The sequence below is a fragment of the Acomys minous genome, assembly GCF_964271855.1.
Source record: "Acomys minous genome assembly, chromosome: 16".
Classification (NCBI taxonomy): Eukaryota; Metazoa; Chordata; class Mammalia; order Rodentia; family Muridae; genus Acomys; species Acomys minous.
Genome location: NC_140498.1, coordinates 83723076 through 83745685, shown reverse-complemented (window position 1 = coordinate 83745685; position 22610 = coordinate 83723076). Strand labels below are relative to the sequence as shown.

The 22610-nt window shown below is 51.6% G+C and overlaps 1 protein-coding gene across 3 annotated transcripts in view; it reads right to left on the bottom strand.

Moving 5' to 3' along the window:
* Positions 1-8591: 8591 nt before the first annotated feature.
* Positions 8592-22610, bottom strand: part of SCARB1 (scavenger receptor class B member 1) — a 68787-nt gene continuing 54768 nt past the window's right edge. The window contains exons 8-13 of one of the 3 annotated variants that reach the window (XM_084762981.1): positions 21926-22044; positions 19049-19122; positions 15956-16007; positions 14790-14936; positions 11845-11984; positions 8592-9417 (exon numbers count right to left, since the gene is read on the bottom strand). In XM_084762981.1, the coding sequence (XP_084619107.1) occupies positions 11856-11984; positions 14790-14936; positions 15956-16007; positions 19049-19122; positions 21926-22044 (521 nt within the window). In that variant the 3' untranslated portion in view covers positions 8592-9417; positions 11845-11855. The remainder of the gene's footprint in view (positions 9418-11844; positions 11985-14789; positions 14937-15955; positions 16008-19048; positions 19123-21925; positions 22045-22610) is intronic. The other 2 variants (XM_084762980.1, XM_084762982.1) reach the window with 2 other exon arrangements.

The following is a 22610-nucleotide window of genomic DNA, read 5'->3' as shown; positions in this document are numbered from 1 at the left end:
GGTCAGAGAGGCTTGTGTGTCATCACTGGGTCCCTGCCCCTCAAATAGAAGACATTCCTGTGGCCCAGGAGAGGGCAGATGGTAACCATGGACACCGGGGGTGTCCAGAGGGGCCACTGAGCTGTGTCTACCAGCTTATAAGTCCTGCTCCACATCAGGCCTTTCCTATCCCTCTGTGGAGATGTGGTCTTGGGGTCGGAGTGAGGGTAGCGTGAGGGGAGGGGGGATGGGGGAGGGATGGGTTGGGGGGGTGAAGACTCAAGACAGGTGACATGTAGATGAGAGAAACGGGCATAGTGACTGCATGGCAAAGCTTCTCCTGGTTCCTACATGTCCCTCTGAGCCTCTTCATACACGATGTGACCTGGAACCGGGCGTGGTGGCGCACGCCTTTAATCCCAGCAATTGGGAGGCAGAAGCAGGCGGATCACTGGGAGTTCGAGGCCAGCCTGGTCTATACAGCAAGTCTAGGGCAGCCAAGGCTACACAGAGAAACCCTGTCTCAAAAAAGCGAAGAAGAAGAAGAAGGAGGAGGAGGAGGAAGAGGAGGAAGAGGAGGAAGAGGAGGAGGAGAAGAAGTGACCTGTACAACACAGGACCTCCAATGGCTCAGACCTGACTCTGAGAGTGTGGCCTTTGCTGCCTAGTACCTTCACCCCTCCAGCCTAGCTCCCCGAACCTATATACCTAACCCCCCCAATTCCAGGGAACCTTCCCACTCTCTGTCTCACTCTGTCCTGTGACAGGCTCTGGGGAGACAGGCACTATTTTTAGACATGTGACTCTTCCTCACCCACCCACCCCTTGCCACCTGTCTGGGACAAGCCTGAACTGGGCAAGCCTGGGGCCTCCCTAGAGCAGCCTAGCCGGGTAAATGAGGTTCCTTCTTCTGGACCAGTGGTTCTCAACCTATGGGTCGAGACCCCTTTGGCAACCATCTCTCCCCAGAAATATTTGTACTACAATTAGTAAAAGTAGCAACGTTACAATTATAAAGTAGCAACAAAATAGTTTTATGGAGCTCGGCGGCGCTGTGGCACATGCCTGTAATCCTAGCACTCAGGGAGGCAGAGGCAGGTGGCCATCCTGGTTTATAAAGCAAGTCCCAGACAGCCAGGGCTATACAGAGAAAGCCTGTTTTGAAAAACAACAACAACAACAACACCTTTTTATGGTTGGGGGTCACCACAACATGAGGAGCTGTACTGAAGAGTCACAGCCTTAGAATGGTTGAGGACCACTGTTGTAGACACAGTTGGGATGCAGTTTGGGGCCCAAGCCTATAACCTCCCTTCCTGCCCAGACTTCTTGAGGTCCCCAGCCATAGCACCTGTCATCCTTCTTGATCTGGGTTGAAATGTTATTTCTAGGACCCTGAGGGTCATTCTTGGCAGCACAGTGGGCTGTCCTGGGTACTGCACACAGAGGAACAAGTGGGCAACATGAGATGGACCAAGGCACTTAGATGCAAACCTGCTACTTCATCCACCAGGAGGCCATGGATGATGACATCATCTCTCTGTGATTCGGTTTGGTTTCCGCATTAGGCAAATGAAGGGAATGATAACACCAGCGCCTCCCCAGGCCGTGACACAAAATACCAAATACATGTGGTAAATGTGGCATATCTATTTGGTATACAGCAAGTGCTCAAATAACGTTAGCACCTCCAGGAATGTAGAAACTAGGGTCCAACTTTGGTCTCACTGGGTGGGAAGCTGCCAGAATCTGCAATTTTTATTTTATTTTTTTTTTAAAAAATCACTCATATGCTTGTGTGTCTCTGTGTATGTGAATGTGTGCACACATGGGTGCAATGCTCAGAGAAGCCAGAAGAGGGCGCAAGATCCCCCTGGGTCTGGAGTTACACATGGATGTGAACTATCTGAGTGGGTGTGAACTCCAGTCCTCTGCAAGAGCAGCAAGTGCTCTTAACTGCTGAGCTATTTTTCCCACCCCCGGGATCTGCTCATTTCATAGTTCCCACTTATCCCAAGGACAGGTGTGTGGCCTGCACCCCGTGTGTCTACTTTGGAGATGAAGTACAGATGCTCCTTCCCAGTGCATGGCTTCCTGGGCTGAAGAACTGTCACTATCTCCATAGACAGTGTCCACAAGCCCCAGGACTTGGCAACACCATAGAGCATCTGTGTGTGTGCGAGCTGGGGGCAGCCTTTTTAAATGTAAACATACTCAACAGCATATTTTATGTAGTCCTGTTTTGTTGTCATTGTTGTTTTGATTTTTGTTTTGTATTTTTTACTCTTAACATGTCCACAGCCTCAAGAAATAGAGGTTCCTTGGTCTCAAAGCTGCCACAGAAGCCCAGGGCAGCTGAGAACGCTGACCTCTGCTTCCAGGTTCCCTAGTGACTAGAACCACAGCGACCCCTGGTGTCCATGGCCTGTATCTGCAGCTGCTCCAAGCTACTCTATGCCCCTGATTACTACACTTCTGTGTCCTTATCTTTTCTTGTGCAACTGCACTTGGCTACTGGGCCCGTCCCCTCTCCCCAGGGACACTCCTTAGCCATCAGTCCCTGTTTCAAACTTTCCTTCTAGGGAACCCCGCCTAACACAGTCCCAATGCACAGGAGATCACCAGGCACATGGCTACCACCCAGACACTTGCTGAATGAGAGAAATCTAAGCACCTTCACAGAGCAGAAAGTGCCCCGCATACAGCAGGTGTCTAGTAGTTGCTTGCTGGAAGCTCAGCATCCAAGCATTTTCACTGGAGTCTCATCTCTGGAGAGACTACTCACACACCCGTTTATTTCTTATTTACTTATAGGCAGGATCTTGCTAAGGTGTAACCCGGGTTGGCTCAAATTCATGGTTTTCCTGCTTCCTCAGCCCCGAGGTCACAGGCCTGCACCATCCTGCACTTTCTGTTCTCTCTTCACAAATGCTGCCAGAGTTTTGCAAGGCAGTGATCCTCACTCCCTTCCATGAGCTGGTAATGGCAAAGTTCAGAGATGTCGAGCATTGCTCCGAGGCAGCCCAGCACCTGGAGCAGAAATTAGCAACACAGATGGCTGCTTTCCATGGCCAAAGCCCTTATCATGAGCCCTGGGTTTTAGCTTAGGGTCTTGCTCTTGCTCCTTTGCAACCCTTTTAGCATTAAGACCCTTTCAAAATCTGAAGATTACTAAAGGCATATTTCTGGTATGGAAAGGGTGCTCTGAAACACATAAAATAAAATCCCTCAAGGTTATCAAAGCCTAAGCCAGCAGCCAGCCTGTGCACAGATAAAGATGGCTTTCCCATGTCCCAAGAATGGAGGGGACATGCCAGCCCTTAGAGTCACCATTGGGCATCGTGTGTGTGTGTGTGTGTGTGTGTGTGTGTGTGTGTGTGTGCAGCCCACCCCCCAGTGGTTGATCCTGGAATTACCCAAAAGTTGGCCGTGTCGTCGATAGAGGGGGTTGTCTTCAGAGTAAGGACAGGCTACCTATGTGATTAAGGACAAACTGTGGCAGATAACATCTCAGAAAGGGTCCTGAGTAGCTACGTGAAGAACAGAAGGCCCAGGCCACATAGGAGAGCCAGGAGCAGCCAAACACTCTGGGGACAGAGCCTGAATGCTGTGTGACAGGCATGCACCAGTGAGCCTGGCTTCATTTTGGTTTGTTTGTCTGACAAGAGCCTCCTGCAGCCCAGGCTGGCCTCCAGCTCACTAGACAGCTCAGTTATTCCTGGAGTTCCTGATGCCCCGTCTCTACCTCTCAGGCGTACAGTCTTAAAGGGGAGGGCGTGGGTGGGGGCTGCTAACCGTGACTCATCTATGGCCCTTGCAAGCAGCAGCATAACAAAGCCATCTGAGAAAAAGGGCATCGGTTGGGTGTCTCCATCTGCACCCCATCCCAGGACTGCCCCCCCACCCCCCCACCCCCGGTGCCAAGCACACAGCAGCCACTGGGCAGATATTTCCTGAACCAGTGGGCCTCTGAGAAGGTGGACATCTTGGGGGGGGATCACACACCAGAGGTTTCATCTGCTGGCCAGGCCAGGGCTTTGGGGAGGGGACTACAGCAACCAGAGTTAGAATTTCAAGTATTGCAAAGCATTCTAACCTCGCCAGCACTCCAGGGGTGCTGAGATGAAAAAAAAAAATTGAGTAAGCAGTTGTCATGGTGGGGGTGGGAAGGGCACACTTCTGCTTTTACTTCTGTTACTGTGATAAAAGCAGTATGGGGGAAGAAGGGATATTTGACTTACAGTTTCAAGTCACCATCCATCATTTTGGGAGAGTCAAGGCAGGAACTCAGGCAGCTAACTCACATCACACCCGCAGTCAGGAGCAGAGAAATGCACACGCCCCTTCTGCCTGCTTGCTCACACTCAGCCAGCTTTCTTCCCTCTCACGCGGGTCAGCACCCAGCCTAGGGAATGGCGCTGCCCACATCAGGACCATCCTTCCTACTTTAGTTAAGGATTAAGGCACCAGTGTTCCCACTTCAATTAAGGATCAAGGCACACACTCACATGTGTGCTCACAGGCCAACTCGATCTGCGCAATCCCTCTCTGAAGGGCTGTCTCCTTCACCCTTTCTTCTTGGGTGAGCCTATGTTGTGTCAAGTTGACAGTTGTAATTAGCCAGCACAGGGGGCTTCCCAGAGCAGGGAGTATGGCTAGGATAGAGCGGATGAGGAAAGTAAGGCCTGGATGAGGCAGGAGAGTGGCCAGAGGTGACACTCACTCCTTTGGCAGCATAGGAAGTGATGACCTGGTACAGAGGGTCCTCCAAACAGCCAGGAGCTGCTGGACCCTGAAGGGCCTGCAGGTCTAAGGGCGGTGTGTCAACCTTCACAGGTGTCACAGATCCTGCCTTCCTCTTCAAACAAGTTTAATTCTCGAAGCCAGGTGTGGCGTATGCCTTTAATCATGGCACTCGGGAGGCAGAAGGCAGGCAGGTGGCTGTCTGAGCTCAAGGCCAGCCTGACTTACAGAGAGTGTTCCTCGACAGCCAGAGAAACCCTGTCTCAAAAAAGTCAAAGGAAAAAAAAAAAAGAAGAAGAAGAAAAGAAGGAAGAGGAGGAGGAGGAGAGGTTGGAGAGACAGTTCAGTTAATAATAGAGTGCAAGCATCAGGATTTGAGTTCAAGTCCCAGCACCGTAAGAAAACCGGGAGGGGGAGGGGAATAGGGAGGAGGAAGGGAGGGAGAGAATCCGTGGGACTCACTGATCAGCTCACCTAGCTCAATCAAGAAGCTGAAGGTCAAAAAGGCCGAGGAACAACACCAGAACACGCACGCACGCACGCACGCACACACATGCTCACATAGCAAACCAAAGCAAAAAGAATCCTTCCCCAGGAGCCAGCAGGGGGCGCTGTAAGCAGCCATCTCCCGGGGCTGGACCTCCATAGGGCTTTGGGGCCTCTGCCCCGCCCAGGCCTCTTCCACACCCGCCATGGGGAAACCTTCCCACTCTAGTTCCCAGAAGGCTGCAGATTGGGCAACCAGCTTTTGCAAGCGGGTTATTTCCACTCCCTAGCTTTCTATAAATGTGGAGAGAGATCAGTAGGCGCCTTAGCCCACAGGATAAAAATACGCTGGCTGACTGACGACTGACAACTGGTGGCAGCGATCCCTGCACACTGCTCTGCAGGGGAGGAGTCCCCGCAGCCAACTGGACAGGCTGCGTGCTTCCTTCTGAGAGAATATTTGCAACAAATATTCTAGCCTGCTGCTGCCAAACATTTACACACTGAGAGGGGGGGTCACAATAAAGGGGGGGAGGTATCACTGAGGAAGTGTGGCTTGAACCCCAAGTTTTGCATCTTCTTCTTCTTCTTCTTCTTCTTTTTTTTTTTTTTTGAGACAGAGTTTCTCTGTCACCCCAAACATCAGGCTAGCCTCGAACTCACGCACAGAGATCTGCCTGTCTCTGTCTCGTGCGCCACAACCACCTGGCTCTTCTTTTCTTTTTTAAATCTCACTATGTAGTCCTTGCTGGCCTAGAGCTTGCTGTGTAGACTAGGTTGGCCTCGAACTCACAGAGTTCCTCTGTCCTCTGATTAACAGTGTGTGCCACCCCATCAGCCTCTTCCTCCTCCTCCTCATCTTTCTGGTCCTCCTCCTTCCTCCTCCTCCTCCTCCTCCTTCTCCAATAGGGTCTTATGTTGTAGCCGAGGCCGACCTTGAACTCACCATGTAGCTGAAGATGACTTTGAACTTCTGATCCTCCTGCCTCTACCTCCCAGTCCTGGGATTACAGGAGTACGCCTCTGCGCCCCAGTCCATGCAATGCTGGGGATCCAACCCAAAGCTTCTTGCACACTAGGTAAACAGTCTACCCATGGAGCTTCAGATCCAGCTCCTGTTCTGTGTACACACTTGAGCAGGGGGGGGGGGCTCAGAACTGTACAACATTAAAATTCACAGATGTGCATGCCTATGCCGATCCTGTCTGTGTATGTGGCAAACTACATAAAATACGTAAAATACGTGTGGCAAGGAAAGACAGCCCGAGACGGTGTCCTCTGCTGGCAAAACATGCTACACGCTGATGAGGCTGTACTGCCTAGTTGAGTGGGATGTCACCGTCAGAAGCTGAGTGTGTTTAGACCCATATCCACAGGCAGAAGACCTGACCCGATGGGGCTGCGTTTGTGGGTAACACTAGGAAATGAGTAAGGTGGAAGGAGGTCCCAGGCCGGTGTGGAGTTTCCACACACCCATAAGAGAAGTAAGACACAAACATCTTCAGGGCACGGAGGAACATTCCAGAACCCCAGCCGGCCTGCCCCAACCTGCTTGAGCTTCCCGACTCCTGTCCCCTGTCTGTGGTGCAATAGAAGCAGGCACAGACGCTAGACCAGGAAAGTCACAAGGAGGCTGGGCACAGAGCTGCTTGTCTCTGGCCTCAGCCATGCAGAGAGCTGAGGATTCCTTGAGCCGGGAAGTTTATGACCAATCTAGGAAGCACAGAAGGCCTGGCTGTTTCCAGCTATAGAAATAATACATCTGAACCGGGCAGTGGGGCTGCATGCATCTAATCTCAGCACTTGGGAGGCAGAGGCAGGTGGATCTCTGAGTTCGAGGCCAACCTGGTCTACACGGCGAGCTCCAGGACAGCCAAGGCTACAGAGAAACCCTATCTTGGGGAAAAAAAAAATCTGAGTATGGCAGGAGATATATGCCTGTCACCCCAGAATTTGGGACGCAGAGGCAGGGTTCTAGCCCAGCTTGGCCTATAAAGCTAGACCCTGTCCTAATTTTTAAAAATTTAAAAAAAGATGTATTTACCTTTTATTATGTGCTGGTGCTCTGCCTGCATTTACACCTACAGGCCAGAAGAGGGCATCAAATCACATTACATATGATTGTGAGCCACCATGTGGTTGTTGAAAATTGAACTCAGCACCTCAGGAGGCTCTTAACCTCTGAGCCGTCTCTCCAGCCCTTCGACCTTGTCTTAAAAAAACTAAAACAAGCCAGGCAGTGGTGGCACACACCTTTAATCCCAGCACCGGGAAGGCAGAGGCAGGTGAGTTTGAGGCCAGCCTGGTCTACAAAGTGAGTCCAGGCCAGTCAAGGCTACACAGAGAAATCCTGTCTTGAAAAACCAAACCAAACCAAACAAAAACCCAAAAAACCAAAATAGTAATATTTATATGGTGCTAATGTTGCACAGTACAATAGAGTGGCTAGTATGAGGTAGAAACCTTTTAATGGTTCCAGGGCAGGAAGAGAGCAGTGCAGATTAAAAAGGAAGCACAGGGCCGGAGATGCTTCAGTCAGCTTGCTGTTAAACCTGAGGAACTGAGTTCAACCTCTGGGGCCCACATGGAGAGCAAAGAGTCAATCCTTCCAGGTCGTCCTCTGACTTGCATACCCGTGCCACAGCATGGGCCCACACACGATAATAAATAAAATTAATTTTTAAAGAGAGAGGGAGCTGGGCGTGGTGGTGCACACCTTTAATCCAGGCATTCGGGAGGCAGAGGCAGGTGGATCGCTGTGAGTTCCAGGCCAGCCTGGTCTACAAAGTGACTCTAGGACAGGCAAGGCTACACAGAGAAACCCTGTCTTGAAAAACCAAACCAAACCAAACCAAACCAAACCAAAAAAAGCAGGGATATGCAAACCATTGCAAACACCACCAGTCTCCTTATGTGTTTTTCAATATTCAGTTAAAAATCTCTTGCCCATTTCCTAGCAGGTCCCTTAAGGGCAAAACATGGTTTTATTCTAAAACAGGGACACTTGGGAGGGGGGAGCAATTCCTTCCTTATAACTGTGTGAACTTGGGACAAAACTTAGACCCACCTCCCCCAGCCCTTCCCTACCCCATCCCAGGTCTGTCACATGGGTGACAAGGATGCTCCAGCCCTGGGCACTGTCCATAGCAAGACCCAGAGGGCTTCATGGGACAGAGAAAATACAGAGCCGAGCCAGCCTGATCCCGGTGTATCTGAGCCACGTACCACATCAGGCTTGAGGTGAGAACGTGCCTCGGGGCGGGTGCTGGCTTAACACGAGGAGACATGGTTGGCAGCTACGGGGAATACATACTGAATGAGTGATGTGGCCTTAGATCCTGGAAATCCCAGCCCAGCCCGGCAAACAGTCACAGAAGCCAGTGTTAAATTTGTGAAAAGGTTTATTGCTTCAGTCAGGAGTTTCTTTCAAAAGATGATACAATTTATCTTCCAGTAGAAAAAAAAAAGGGGGGGGGGGCAATTGCTGGGTGATGGGCCTCTTTGTCCCCCTACCTTCCGGGGAGGTACACCATGCCAGCAGGCCAGGTGTCAGGGGACCAGGCAACAGGGACAGATGGCCCAATACCTCTCTATCTTTGACCCCATACCTGAAAACTAAGGACCCTGAGGGACCTGCCACCTTGGCCGCTTACAGTGGCCAATTCAGTGTTTAGTGACATAGCAGAGACCAGAGGAAAAAGGGGCCAGGAACAGCTCCAGAGTGTGCGTGCAGACAGGTCAGAACCTGGAACTGCTTGCCTGGCCTTGGCACAAGAGGCTGACACACACCCAGCCCCTAGGAGTGACAGATCCATCCTCTGTGGGAACTGAGGCTTGAGCCTGATGGAGGAAGAGAAGGGCGGGGAGAAGTCGGGGGGCCGGGGGGGGGGGTCTGGGCAGGGCCTGCCCCTCATAGGAGGGGCCAATGGCAGTTTCAGTTCCCACAGCCCGGCGCACAGGCCACTTAGGAGAGAGCTCCTGTGGCCCAACAGGCATACTCAGCAGCGAGTCTGTCCCTGGTCCCTGAGTGTTTTTGTACATGCCTGGGCGCATGTGTGATATGTGGACAGGTATGACAATGGGGGGGGCTCAGGCCATGGCACTGTCAGGCTGTCCGCTGAGAGAGTCCTCAAGAAGTGGGGTGAAGGGACTGGGTTGCTGGTCTGTCCAAGCTGTCAGGCTTGGGGGGCTCATGGTGTCTTTGGGACCCTGTAGAGAGAAAAAAAGAAGCCCAGTCACCAGCCTGTCACCCAGCCTTGCCCAGTCTATCCTCGGTTCCCAGCCCACATCCCACCAACACAAAACCCACTACCACAAATACGCCACAAATTCCAAGCCAGCGTGAGTGACCCAGCAAGCCCTTGTTGCCAGAGAGAAAAACGAGAGTTGACTGTAGCCTGGCCTTTCCCAAGAAAAACGTACATGGCAAATCCGCAAGGAACCGGGCAGTGAGGGCAGCTGGGCAGATTCACCCCCCACCCCACCCCCCGGCTTCTCTGCTCCCCATACTATGTTTGACAGAGGAGATTTTAGGATGGGAGACAGACCAATGAGAAGCAGATGTTCGAACATTTCCCTAAGGGCCACTCTGTTCACAGCACCTGGCCATACGGCCACCCGTGCCTGCCAACCACCCCCCCCTCCCCCCCCCCCCCGCCCCTTACAGCAAGGCCCATCTGCCCAGAGGGACCATAATCAGATAACAATATTCTTTGGGCTAGTGGCGGCTGGCCCTGTTTCCCTTCTCCTTCAGCAAACAACAGAAGTCCCTAGGGGCCACCCCCACACCCAGGTGCAAGGCGAAATGTGGGGCCTCACTAAGTCTTACTCTTAGGCAGACAGTGGGCATTGGGTGGGTGGGTGGGGTAAGGCCCCTGTGCAAGGACCCGCATGTCTACCCCACCTACAGAAGCTGGCTTTAGAGGACACTGCTCTCCCTAGCGCGTGGCCAAGGTTGGGGTGTCTCCTGGGGTGGGACACAAGCTACTCTCCATAGCCCAAAGGAATCTTCTTTTTATTTGTTTGTTTTGCTTTTGTTTTGTTTTGTTTTGAGACAGGGTTTCTCTGTGTAATAGCCCTGGCTGTCCTGGAACTCTATTTGTAGCCCGGTCTGGCCTTGAACTCACAGCAATCCATTTGCCTCTGCCTCCCCAAGTGCTGGGACTACAGGTGTGCACTATCGTTCCCGGCTGCCCAGGGGAATCTTTTTTTTTGGTTTTTCAAGACAGGGTTTCTTCTCTGTGTAGCCTTGGCTGTCCTGGACTCGCTTTGTAGACCAGGCTGCCCTCGAACTCACAACGATCCTCCTGCCTCTGTCTCCCGAGTACTGGGACTAAGGGCGTGCGCCACCACTGGCCAGGCTACCCAGGGGAATCTTAAAGCCAAACAAGGCCTGGACCAGGCTGGGAAGGGAAAGAGGAAACCCCAGTTTTGTTCATTCTACTGGGGTCTGGAGAGGGTCTATGAGCTTCATTTAGGCTAAAGTGACTATTGAGTCTCTGCTTGGGGCCCCGCATTTGTCCCCTGAGAGTCCCCTATCTCCCTCCCAGGAAGGCCTTACCTGTCCTCTGGCATTACCAAACATCACCTGCAGAGGGCACCATGGCTGGAAGGCAGCAGGACCCAATCCAGAGCCCCGCCCCGTTTCCTGGAAGCCCCACCCTTCCTCAGCAATAGGAGCACGTGGGGACCCATTGAGCTGCAGAGGCCCAGGCTGCTGGGCCTTGCCCTCCTTCCTCCTCCAGGGAGGTGACACCCACCAAGACAGTCACCTACCCACCAAAGTTCTGTTTTATTTTCTTCTCAGACAGCTGACATTGCTGGAAGGAGCCACCAGCCGGCCCCCAGGAGCCCAGCAATGGAGCTGTGGCCTCCACCCTCCTAGCTCTTTCCAAGGAAGCGCTCACACCCAAGCTGGCTCAGAAGCTAAAACAGCAGCTTCTGCTGGGACACGACTCACCTCTGTTAACCACAAACTGCACGGCCCATAGTTCCTGCTGTCACTTCCCAGGCAAGGGACACACCCTGTAGGGTTCAGTCTCTCCTTAGGCCCCCCCAGGACCTGAGGATCTCGGACAAGTGCTGTCCTGGATCTCTTGCAAGGTGGCCTGCTGAGTAAGCCAGGATGCCAGCTGTACCTGAATCGGTTGGTGAGCCACTAGGACCACCGCTCCCAGCACTGCACAGGGCAGACACTTGATCTAAATTCAGACTGTATAGAGTAGTCTGTTCCGCATCCTACCCTTGGGCCTAGGACAAGCATACAGCTGGCGCTCAAGCAATGCTGATTTTCCTCAGTCTCAGTCACTTATTCTGGAATGGAGCCAGTGTGTCCTCTTATACCCTTTGAGGTCCAGAAAAAATACAAGTTGTCAAACCCTTCAGGCTGCGGGAGTCCCTGGGCTTCCGGGATGCTCAAGCAGATGGAGCACAGAGAAGCCACTGGTCTAACCTCCATCTTTAACAGGACCTCGTAAACGAGAGTCACTGACTGAAGGTCGAAGGAACGGAGGCGAGATGGGACCCACTGGGAAGGCAGGAGGGCGGCCCTCCAGGCCCCCGCCACCCTGGCAGATTGAAACGAGTGGATCTACCAGGATACAGGTAAGTGGGGGTGGGGGTGGGGGTGGGGGTTACCTGGTACGCACCTACAGCTTGGCTTCTTGCAGCACCGTGCCCTTGGCAGCTGGTGACATCAGAGACTCAGAGTAGGCCTGAATGGCCTCCTTATCCTGCACGCCCTTTTTACTACCACTCCAAAATAAAAAGCATTTCTCCTGGAAGACAACCAAGCTAGTTTATATTCCATGCCGTGTCACTGGAGAGTCCCCCCAGAAGGAAAGGGACAGAAGAGATTAGGCTTGCAGAGTTGTCCTCCACCCTGCACCATGAGGGCAAACCACCCTGAAAGATGGGTGAGCAGAGTGTCAGGGAAGCCGCCGATGGGAAGCAAGCAGCAGTAGAGGTAGCCCCCAGCAGGGCAGGCCTGGTGAGTGTTAGGGTTCCTCTGGTCTGGTTTGGTGGGGCTGGACTTAAACCTAGGGCCTTTCACTTAGCCACTTCCTCAGGTCCACGGAGTTTTTTAATCAGAGGGATAATGCTAATATACTGTTTATTTGTTCTCCTTATGAATGATGTATGTGTGGGTATGTTGTTTACTTGCAAGCAGTTAAAAAAGAACTGAGACACACGCACACGCACACGCGCATACATACGCTTGAGGCCTAGCTCTGTTAGGGCAAGGCTAATAGGATAAAGACGGCTTCTTTGGCCTCTGATGAAACCTGCAGGGCAAGCAGCCTTGACCTCCGACCCCAAGGTACAGTTCCTCATCTTGTTTCCTCTCTCTCCTCCAATGGTTGACTGAAGGATGCTGGCTCAGCTCTCGCTGGGCAGCACAAGAGAAGATGGACAGCAGCCTCCAGGGCCAGACAGTGACATCCAGCACATACTCTACGCCGCAGTCAGCATGGAGAAGCCAGAGGCTCCCAGATGCCCCTTGGAGATGACAAGAGTCCCTGGGCTGGTGTTTGGAAAGGGAGGCGGGTGCTGGTGACTCGAGAGGACTCTGTCCTTCCCACAGCAAGCAAGCAAGCACACCCTAAGAAAGAAAACCAGCCGACTGACTGAGGCAGGAGAGCAGATGTGAAGGTCCCCTCACCGGGCAGGCACAGAAAGCTGGGCCTGTGGCCCCAGGACATCTCAGGTGGGACCATGTGGGTGGCCCTTGACCCACCTCATCACAGCTGGTCATCGTAAGGTCCCCAACTACCCTGGGCCCATTAACTATAGTTATCAGCACCAGGTGAGGGGACTTGATTATGTTCTGCTCATTGTGGCAACCCCAAGATCTACGGATACGGCCTCCGAAAAATTCTCACCACAAGTGGACAGATGTCACTATGTCCAGAAAGGAACTAAAGTTCTACTCAAATCCTCGCCCCCTCCCCCCATTTGCTTCCTGCTTTTGTGGCTGCATGCCCTAGAGTTACATTTTTCATACATTTTTGCTTCCTTCCTTAGCCCTGTCTGAACCACACTATCTTTGGTTGAAGTTTCATTTTTTTTTTTCCGAAACAGGGTCTCTCTGTGTAGCCTTGGCTGTCCTAGACTCACTTTGTAGACCAGGCTGGCCTTGAACTCACAGCGATCTGCCTGCCTCTGCCTCCCAAGTGCTGGGATTAAAGGCGTGCGCCACCACCGCCCGGCTGAAGTTTCATTTTTTTTTTTCTGAGACAAGGTTTCCTGTAGCCCAGGCTGGCCTCAAACTTTACATGTAGCCAAGGATGACTTCAGAGCCTCCTCCTTCAACCCCCCTCCCAAGGGCTGAGATTACAGGGGTGAGCTACCACACCCAGTGTGAAATGGTCACCGGATTTCTCTTTTCTTTTTTCAGTTTTTCAAGACAGAGTTTCTCTGTGTAGCCCTGCCTGTCCTGGAACTCACTCTGTAGACTGGGCTGGCCTTGAACTCATAGTGATCTGCCTGCCTCTGCCTCCCAAGTGCTGGGATTAAAGGCATGCACCACCGTGCCCAGCTGGAACTCTTTTCTTTCTTTCTTTTTTAATCTTTTCATCCTTTTTTCTTTTTTCTTTCTCTCTTTTATTTTTTTATTTTTTATTTTTGGTTTTTTGAGACTGGGTTTCTCTGTGTAGCCTTGACTGTCCTGGACTCGCTTTTTTTTTTTTTTTTTTTTTTGGTTTTTCGAGACAGCGTCTCTCTGTGTTAGCCTTGGCTGTCCTGGACTCACTTTGTAGACCAGGCTGGCCTCAAACTCACAGCGATCCGCCTGCCTCTGCCTCCCTGGACTCACTTTTGTAGATTAGGCTGGCCTCAAACTCATAGCGATCTGCCTGCCTCTGCCTCCCAAGTGCTGGTATTAAAGGCGTGCGCCACCACCACCCAGCTTTTTTCTTTCTTTCTTTCTTTCTTTCTTTTTTTTTTTCTTTTGGTTTTTCAAGACAGGGTTTCCTCTGTGTAGCCCTGGCTATCCTGGACTCGCTTTGGAGACCAGTGCTGGGATTAAAGGCATGCGCCACCGCGCCCGGCTCTTTTAATCATTTTTGATGAAGGGTTTTTCTCTGTTAGTATTGAGGACTTGAATTCAGCGCCTTGCATTTGCTACACAAGCACCCTTTTGCTGACCTAAAACCTCAACCCCATACTCTGATGTATTTGGGGTAAATAAAACTTATAACTGATTTCACTTGTTTCTCTTGACTTAGAAAATTGAAGCTCAAGATCTTACATGTGGCGCCTTGCATTTGCATCTCACACTCAGCTCCGGCCCATCACATTTCCCTTGGGTAAGATTATCTTTTCTGTTTACTTTAACCTGGCTTTCATTTGCTTTCTCTGATCAGGCCGGTCCCCAGTCCCCCACCTCCAGCAGGCACTTCCCAGAGCCTGTTACCCACTTGCTGGTCAAATGACTGACCTAGCACCCACCGGGGAGGGTCCGGGGCCTTCCAGGGCTGGTAGAGAAGAATCAGTGCAAGATGCGAGAGAGGTGGTAGGATGAGAGCTAGCTGCAGGAGACCAACTGGAGCAGAGTCCTTTGCCGGGCCGCCCAGCCCACTTACCTGGCTGCGCAGCTGGTAAATGATGGGCACCAGCAGTAGGAGGCCACCCAGCCCCAGCAGCACGTACTGCGCATAGTGAAGAATCTGGGGAATCAGCACCAGCTGCGAGTAGAACGTGTTCAGGGGCTCGCCGCCCATGGTCCCGCTCTGCAGAAGGACATCCGGAAGGACAGATGGCTGAGGAGAGCCGGAGCTGCACACTGGGTCCTACCGGACCCTCCCTCTGTGTCTCACCCCTCCCAAACTCAAAACAGAGAGCCTCTGTGGCGCCTTGGCTGGAAGTCCAAGGAGAACTACATTTCCCAGACGCCCTTGCGTTTGGCAGGACTGTGTGATGATGCGCTGGCCAATGGGGGAAGGATCTGGCCCCAACGCCCCTTGCACAAGATTGATTTCTTTCACTGGTTAGAATCTAGTCTTAGGACCTGAAGGGCCACGAGAGAGATCAGGAGGCCTACATGGTGGCCTGATGCCGAACTCTATCTCTGAGCACGCTCAGACAAAGAGGAAGTGAACTTGCCCGGCATGGTGGCACATGCCTTTAATCCCAGCACTCTGGAGGCAGAGGCAAGGGGGTCTCTGTGAGTTCAAGGCCAGCTTGATCTACAGAGCAAGTCCAGGACAGCGAAGGGTACACAGAGAAATCCTGAGTCAAAAAACAAACAAACAAACAAACAAACAAACAAACAAACAAAAACCCAAAAAAAGGAAGTGAACTTGACCCTCAGGGGCCATTAACAAACCCTGGGGATGGCTCAGTGGTTAGGAGCCAGGCTCCATTCCCAGCACCCACTGTAATTACCCATCTGTAATTCCACTTCTAAGAGATCCGATGCTCTTTTCTTGGCCTCTGTGGGTACCACACACTCACATGGTATACATATATACATACATATACACATACATACATTCATACATACATGCGTACAGGCAAAATAACCAAAAAAACCAAAAAACCAAAAACAAACAACAAACCAAACAAGACAAAAAAAAAAAAAAACAACTAAATTTAGGTACCAGAAGTTAACCTAACAGCATCAAAGTAAAACAAAGTTAAATAAAATAAACAAGCTAGGCCCCCGCCTCTCTCTACCTGCCTCAGGTAACATGCAGACTCCTGCGACCCCCCCCCTCCCCCCAGCTCTTTACTGACCTCATGGCCTCACCTGTTCAAACCACACTATTGGCAGGACCACAGGCTTGATCTTCCCTGTTTGCCTGGAAGCAAGGGACACAGAGTGAGTGACCGAGGAAGGTGACCCTAGAGTGGAAGCTAGGTTTGAGGTTAGGGGTGTCATGTTGATCAGTGGTAGAGCTTTTGGGTATCCTGTGAAGGCCTTGGTTCAACCCAGAAGACCTCACAAGAAAACGTGACAGAAAGATGTAGGGGAGCTCGGAAGGCAAGGCTTCCGTCCCCAAGCCCCACAAGATGGAACAGGCTCCCAAAAGTTGTCCCCACCTCCACATGTGCACTGTGGCATGTACTTGTATAAATGTACATACACAATACAATTAAAGATTGGGCTGGAGAGATGGCTTAGCAGTTAAGAGCACTGTGGTCCTGAGTTCAATTCCCAGCAACCACATGGTGGCTCACAGCCATCTATAATGGGATCTGGTGCCCCCTTCTGGCCTGCTGGCTCACATGCATTTAGAGGACTCAGTACACAAAACACATAAAGAAATACACCTTTAAAAATAAATAATAGAGCCAGAGAGATGGCTCAGAGGTTAAGAGCACTGTCTGCTCTTCCAAAGGTCCTGAGTTCAATTCCCAGCAACCACATGGTGGCTCACAACCATCTATAATGAGATCTGGTGTCTTCTTCTGGTGTGCAGGTGTACATGTAAGCAGAACATTGTATATGTGATAAATAAATCTTTAAAAAAAAATAAATGATAAACGATAAACAATGACTCCCATCCCCATGGAAACCTGGGCGGCTGCATCCGCTGCTGTCTACAGCCGAACCTGCCCCCCTCCCCCTTTTCCCTCTGTCCTCTCCTCTCCCTGGCCCCCTCCCCCACAGGGGTCCAAATTGGCAAGGCCTTTAACATGTCCCAGAGGCTAGAGGAGAAAATGTTGAGGTGCTGGAGGTAGAGCATTTGCCGCTTAAGCATATGAACCCCTATCCCAGGCTAAAAGCTGTGTGTGGCTTTGAGCCCATGACCTCAGGGCTGAGTGGCGTAGAGACAGGAGGCTGGCTGGGGCTTCAGTGAGAAACCCTGTCTTTGTCTCAAGGGAAGAAAGTGGAGGGGGACAGAGCAAGACACACTGCATCTTCTTTTCCTCGTTACACCTGAGCACAAAGTGTGCATGAAGTGGGCGGTGGTGGCACACGCCATTAATCCCAGCACTTGGGAGGTAGAGGCAGGCAGATCTGAGTTCAAGGCCAGCCTGGTCTACATAGTGAGCTCTAGGACAGCCAGGGCTACAAAGAGAAACCCTGTCTCAAACCTGTCCCACCCCAAAGTCACACAGACATAACATCACAGCCACAAGGAGGTGTGTGTGTGTGTGTGTGTGTGTGTATGTGTGTGTGTGTGTGTGTGTGTGCAGGCTGCACCCTAAAGCTGAAGCTGAGGAGCTGGGGTTGTAGCAATAACACCGCAGTAGACTTTGATTCCTTATGGGTGACAACTACTGGCAGAAGTTCACAGTGCTGAGGGCACTGGGGACAGGGAACAAAGATCCGCATTTCTGCCACCTCTCCATAAATCTATAAAGATTCTACAGAGTATTTTAGGCAGTGGAACAAATCAATGTTTGGAAGCTGACCCCAGGAGCTCAGGCCCATAGCCAGCTCACTTTGGCCTCCAGTTTCTTTCTTTCGTTCTATTATTTATTTAGCATTATGAATACAGTGCTCTGCCTGCAGGTACACCCACAGGCCTGAAGAGGGCGTCAGATCACATTATAGATGGCTGTGAGCCACCATGTGGTTGCTAGGAGTTGAACTCAGGACCTCTAGAAGAGCAGTCAGTGCCCTTAACCTCTGAGCCATCTCTCCAGTCCTGGCCTCCAGTTTCAAGAGCCTGGATGAGCCAGATCCAATGGGGCAGGACTTGCTCCAAGTTCAAGGCTACGATGAGCTATAGAGCGAGTACAAGAGCAGCCTGGGCAATTTTAGTGAGACCCTGTGTCAAAATAAAAAGTGAAAAGAGGGGGTCTGGAGAGATGGCTCAGAGGTTACGAGCACTAACTGCTCTTCCATGGGATCCAGGTTCAATTCCCAGCACCTACATGGCAGCTCACAACTGTCTGTAACTCCAAGAGCTGACACCCTCACACAGACAATACATGCAGACTAAACACCATACATAAAAAATTTAAAAGATTTTTTTTAATGAAAAAAAAAAAAAGGCAGAGGGAATAACTCAGTAAAAAAAAAAGTGCATTTCCAGCATGCATGATGTCTTGTGTGCATGTGTGTGTACAGGAGCCTAGGTGTGTCAGGTGACTCCTAGCCTCAGTTTCCTCCACAGAAGGTCAGAGCTGGGCTCTGAGTATGAGACCTGCAGGCACTCTGCTGGCTTTGTTCCACTCAAGCCAAGAGCCCACCTCTTCCTCACTCACATCTTCCTAAGTGGTTCCCAGGCATTTGATCTGTGACACCGAGGAGTGACCAGCCTGTGGCTCCAAGGCTGGACTCCTACTGCCAAGCTTCTGCCTGGCGAGGACAGAATGGGGCAGCATCCCTGGGAGTCTCACATAACTACACATAATTAAAAATAAAGTCAAGGGGTTGGGGATTTAGCTCAGTGGTAGAGCGCTTGCCTAGCAAGCGCAAGGCCCTGGGTTCGGTTCTCAGCTCTGGGAAATAAAAAATAAAAATAAAATAAAGTCAAACCATGGAATGGAGAAAAATAGGCCAGTAGTTTAGAGCTCTGGTTGCTCTTCCAGAGGACCCAGGTTCAAATCTCGGCACCCATACAGAGAGTGGCTCACAACTGTCTGTAATTCCAGATTCCCGGGGACCCTATGCCCTCTTCTGGCCTCTGTGGGAATTGCACTTACGTGGTGCACAGACATACAAGTAGGCAAATCCATTCCACTACTGGTTTGGATCAGCCAATCTGAGTAGTGGGAGCAGAGACCTTAGGAAAGGGGGATTGGTGCAGCCTGGGTCTCCATCCAGAGCAAAGACACCTTCATAGGGAACACAGAGGATGTATGATCCCACTCCATGCCTGCCTCCCCTCCAATGAAGCCTCCTGCTCCCTGATGCCTTCAGAAGCTGTGGCCCTACTCCACTTACCCAATGCCCTTGACGGATTTGATGTAGAGGCTCATCTGCAACTTCACTGAACAGTTCATGGGGATCCCAGTGACCTGAAGCAGAAAACAGCAAGGACCGATATCATCAGACCATGGGGGCCAGTCCCCAGCCTGCTCCAGGCCCGGGTCCCTGAGAGGCTTCTCGCCCACCTAACTAGGCACTGCGCTGGGGCATTCACCCTGCTAGAAATTTCCCCCACACCCTCTGGGCCCTCCCTTGGGAAATAGATGCTTCCCAAAGGGACCAGATGTCTGCTATCTCAAGGTCCCTTCTGTAGAGCCACTTTGTCACTAGAGGGGTGATCCCCATCTGTGCTTTTGCTTGTGTGGGTTTTTTTTTTTAAGATTTATGTACTTATTTATTATGCATACAATATTCTGCTTGCCTGTACACCTGCACATGCACACCAGAAGAGGGCATCAGATCTCATTACAGATGGCTGTGAGCCACCATGTGGTTGCTGGAAATTGAACTCAGGGCCTCTGGAAGAGCAGCCAGTGTTCTTAACTTAACCGCTGAACCATCTCTCCAGCCTCCCTCCCCCCCCCCCTTGTATTTTTTGTTTTTTTGTTTTTTTGTTTTTGAGACAGGGTCTCTCTGTGTAGCCTTGACTGCCCTGGACTCGCTTTGTAGACTAAGCTGGCCTTGAACTCACAGCGATCTGCCTGCCTCTGCCTCCCAAGTGCTAGGATTAAAGGCATGTGGCTCCACGCCCGACCTGTATTTTGTGTTTTGAGACACAATTTCCCATGGCCCAGACTGGACTCCAACTTGGCTATATAGCCCGAGATGACCTTGAACAGCAAACCTTCGTGCATGCACCTCGTGAGGGCTGGCTCATGCCTAACTTTACCTGGCACGGGGGTGCTGGCATGGAAGCCAGGGCTCTGTGGGCTTGAGGCAAGCACTCTCCTGACTAATCTATAGTCCCAGCCACCCCTAAGACAGTGCCTCCCAGTGCCTCCCAGTGCCTCCCAGTGCCTCCTTTACTGGGCACCACAGTAAGGATGTCTTCCGCGTGTGTTTGCATTTCCCAATGGCTCGGGGAGCCAAGCGAAGGGCCTGATCCAGACTGAGTAGGTTTCACTGCACAGCAGCTTTCGGCTTTTTGTCTCTACTCGGTACCTATGCAGCATCCTGCCACTCCCTAGCAGAGGCAGCAACAGAAAACTTCCTTCATGCGGCTCTGTTTTTAAAATGAGAGGCTTAGCCGGGCGTGGTGGCCCACGCCTTTAATCCCAGCACTTGGGAGGCAGAGGCAGGCGGATCGCTGTGAGTTCGAGGCCAGCCTAGACTACAAAGGGAGTCCAGGACAGCCAAGGCTACACAGAGAAACCCTGTCTAAAAAAACCAATAAAATAAAATAAAATAAAATAAAATAAAAAATAAAATGAGAGGCTTAAAACAAAAAATCACTAGGAGAAGTGACACTCATGTCATCTAAATGAGGAAGAAGGTTCTAGTGTGAAATGAGAAAAGGCTGGTGAAAAGAGGCCTCGGTACGAGGTTCCAGAAGTGAGTACGAGGGGTCTGTGGTCACTGTTTCTCCACTGAGCATGTAGTTAGCCCTGTCCAGATCATGAGACCCTTGCAGGGATGAAGGGGGGCAGGAGGCTGCCCCTTGGACTATGGCCACCCACAGCAGAGGCCAAGGACACTGCCTTGCCTTTGAGCCCAGCGCACCCAGGGCAAAGGGAAACTGGGCAAAGGCCTCCAGAAACCAGATATGACTTTCGGACAGAGGCACGGGTATCATAACCGTGCGCACAGATCCACTGTGGGTGGGCTGGGTGACCCTCCCCAGGAAGCCTGCCAGGGCAGGTGCTCAGTGTCAGTCTTGGAACGTGAGTTCCAGGGGTTCCCCTATTTGCTAAGCTAGGGTATTGGCTGCACCGAGCCACAACCGTTTGCATAAACTAGACAGTTAATACCAGATACCTGTGACCTCTGGGAGTCTGGGGCGTGGGTCTGCCCCAGGGAGGAGGGTCCCTAGTCAACACCCAGGCCCCTAGTCTGAGGGGCTTTCCTGAGATACAACACCTACATGTCTGGCTGTTTGCTGGGGAGTAAGGCACAGCCTGGGGAAGACATAAGACAACTTCCTCCCATGTGCGCACCCTCTCTACCAGTTGGTCTTCCCACCCTTCCTCTGCTGTGACGGTGCACCTGGAGGCTGAGGCAGGAGGATTGCAAGTTCAAAGCCAGCTGGAGGCACAGCTCAGACTCAGCCTGGTCTTCCATATCCCATACAGTAAAGCAAAAAAGTTTTTTTTTGTTTTTGTTTTTTTTTGTTTTTAAATAAAATGTCCTTAGGGCATCACAGTTGTCCGGGTAGGCTAGGAGCTTAGAGATTTCCCAAATTAATGACGAACACCCCAGCCCAACTGTACACATCCTACAGTGACCAGAGGCAGAGAGGGCCCTGTCTGAGTGTCATTCTCCCGGCCCTGGCTGGTGGACGGAGGTTATTACAGGACAAATTCCTCACACTGATTTTTCTGTGAGACGCTGTGGCCCGCACTGATATCTCGAAATCTTTAGTGTCTTGACACTGTCAAGGGTATCTCTGGCGCAGGAGACAATCCCGGCTGATATTCCTTAATTAATTTACTGTCTTATATCTTTTTTATAGGCCCCAATTAAAAAAAAAAAGCAATGACATCACTGAACTATGGAATTGGGGTGAAGTAAGACCTTTGGTGGCTCGAAGTTCTAGAAGCAGGCACTGTGGAAGGTACTTGGCTCCCCTGCCCCAATTTAAGCCAGCTCTGTGCTCTGGGGGGGTGCGGGGGTGGGGTGGGGGTGGGGACAGTGGCCAACGGAACCGGCCCCAGACTCTAGCAGGAAACAGCTTACCGGATGGATGTCCAGGAACAGGGAGTGCTCCCTTGGGTCAGGGTTCAGACCAGTGACAGCTTCTGCCAGCATGGGGTCTGCATTGTAGAAATGAGGGTGGGACAGAAACAGAGGCGCACCTGAAGGAGGCGAGAGAAAAGTCAGAAGACAGGAACTCCACATCGGCAGGGCTGGGTGCCACGGGTGCAAGGACACAGGCCTGTACAGTCAGCGGCGGCATTAACAAGACGTGACCATGGTGGGGGTGGGGTGGGGTGGGGGAAGGACACCAGGCGGGGAGAACCCTTCTTTCGCTGCGTAAGGAAGCTGGGCACAGGACACGGGGCAGGGTGGGTGGACCCAGGATGGCTGATTCCAGGGGAGTGGGGAGAGAGCAGCTACTACCAGGCAAGGAAAAGGCATTCTAAGTAGGAGTTGTGGCTGAGGTGAGAGCACAGAGGCAGAGATTCAAGGCCCCAGGCTGGAAGCCCACGAAGGAATCATGGGAGATGAAGAAGGAAAGGAAAATTAAAGTCACATGAATTTGAGAGCGGAAGCAGAGCTTTGAATGCTAAGCCAGGTACACGGGCTGTTTCCGCAGGCATTGTAACTCAGGGGTGCTCATGAGTGGGTCTCTGACATCCACAGGAGGGTACGGGGTGGTACTGGCAAGAGACTCCCACCCAGGACCCTAAGGCAGGACAGT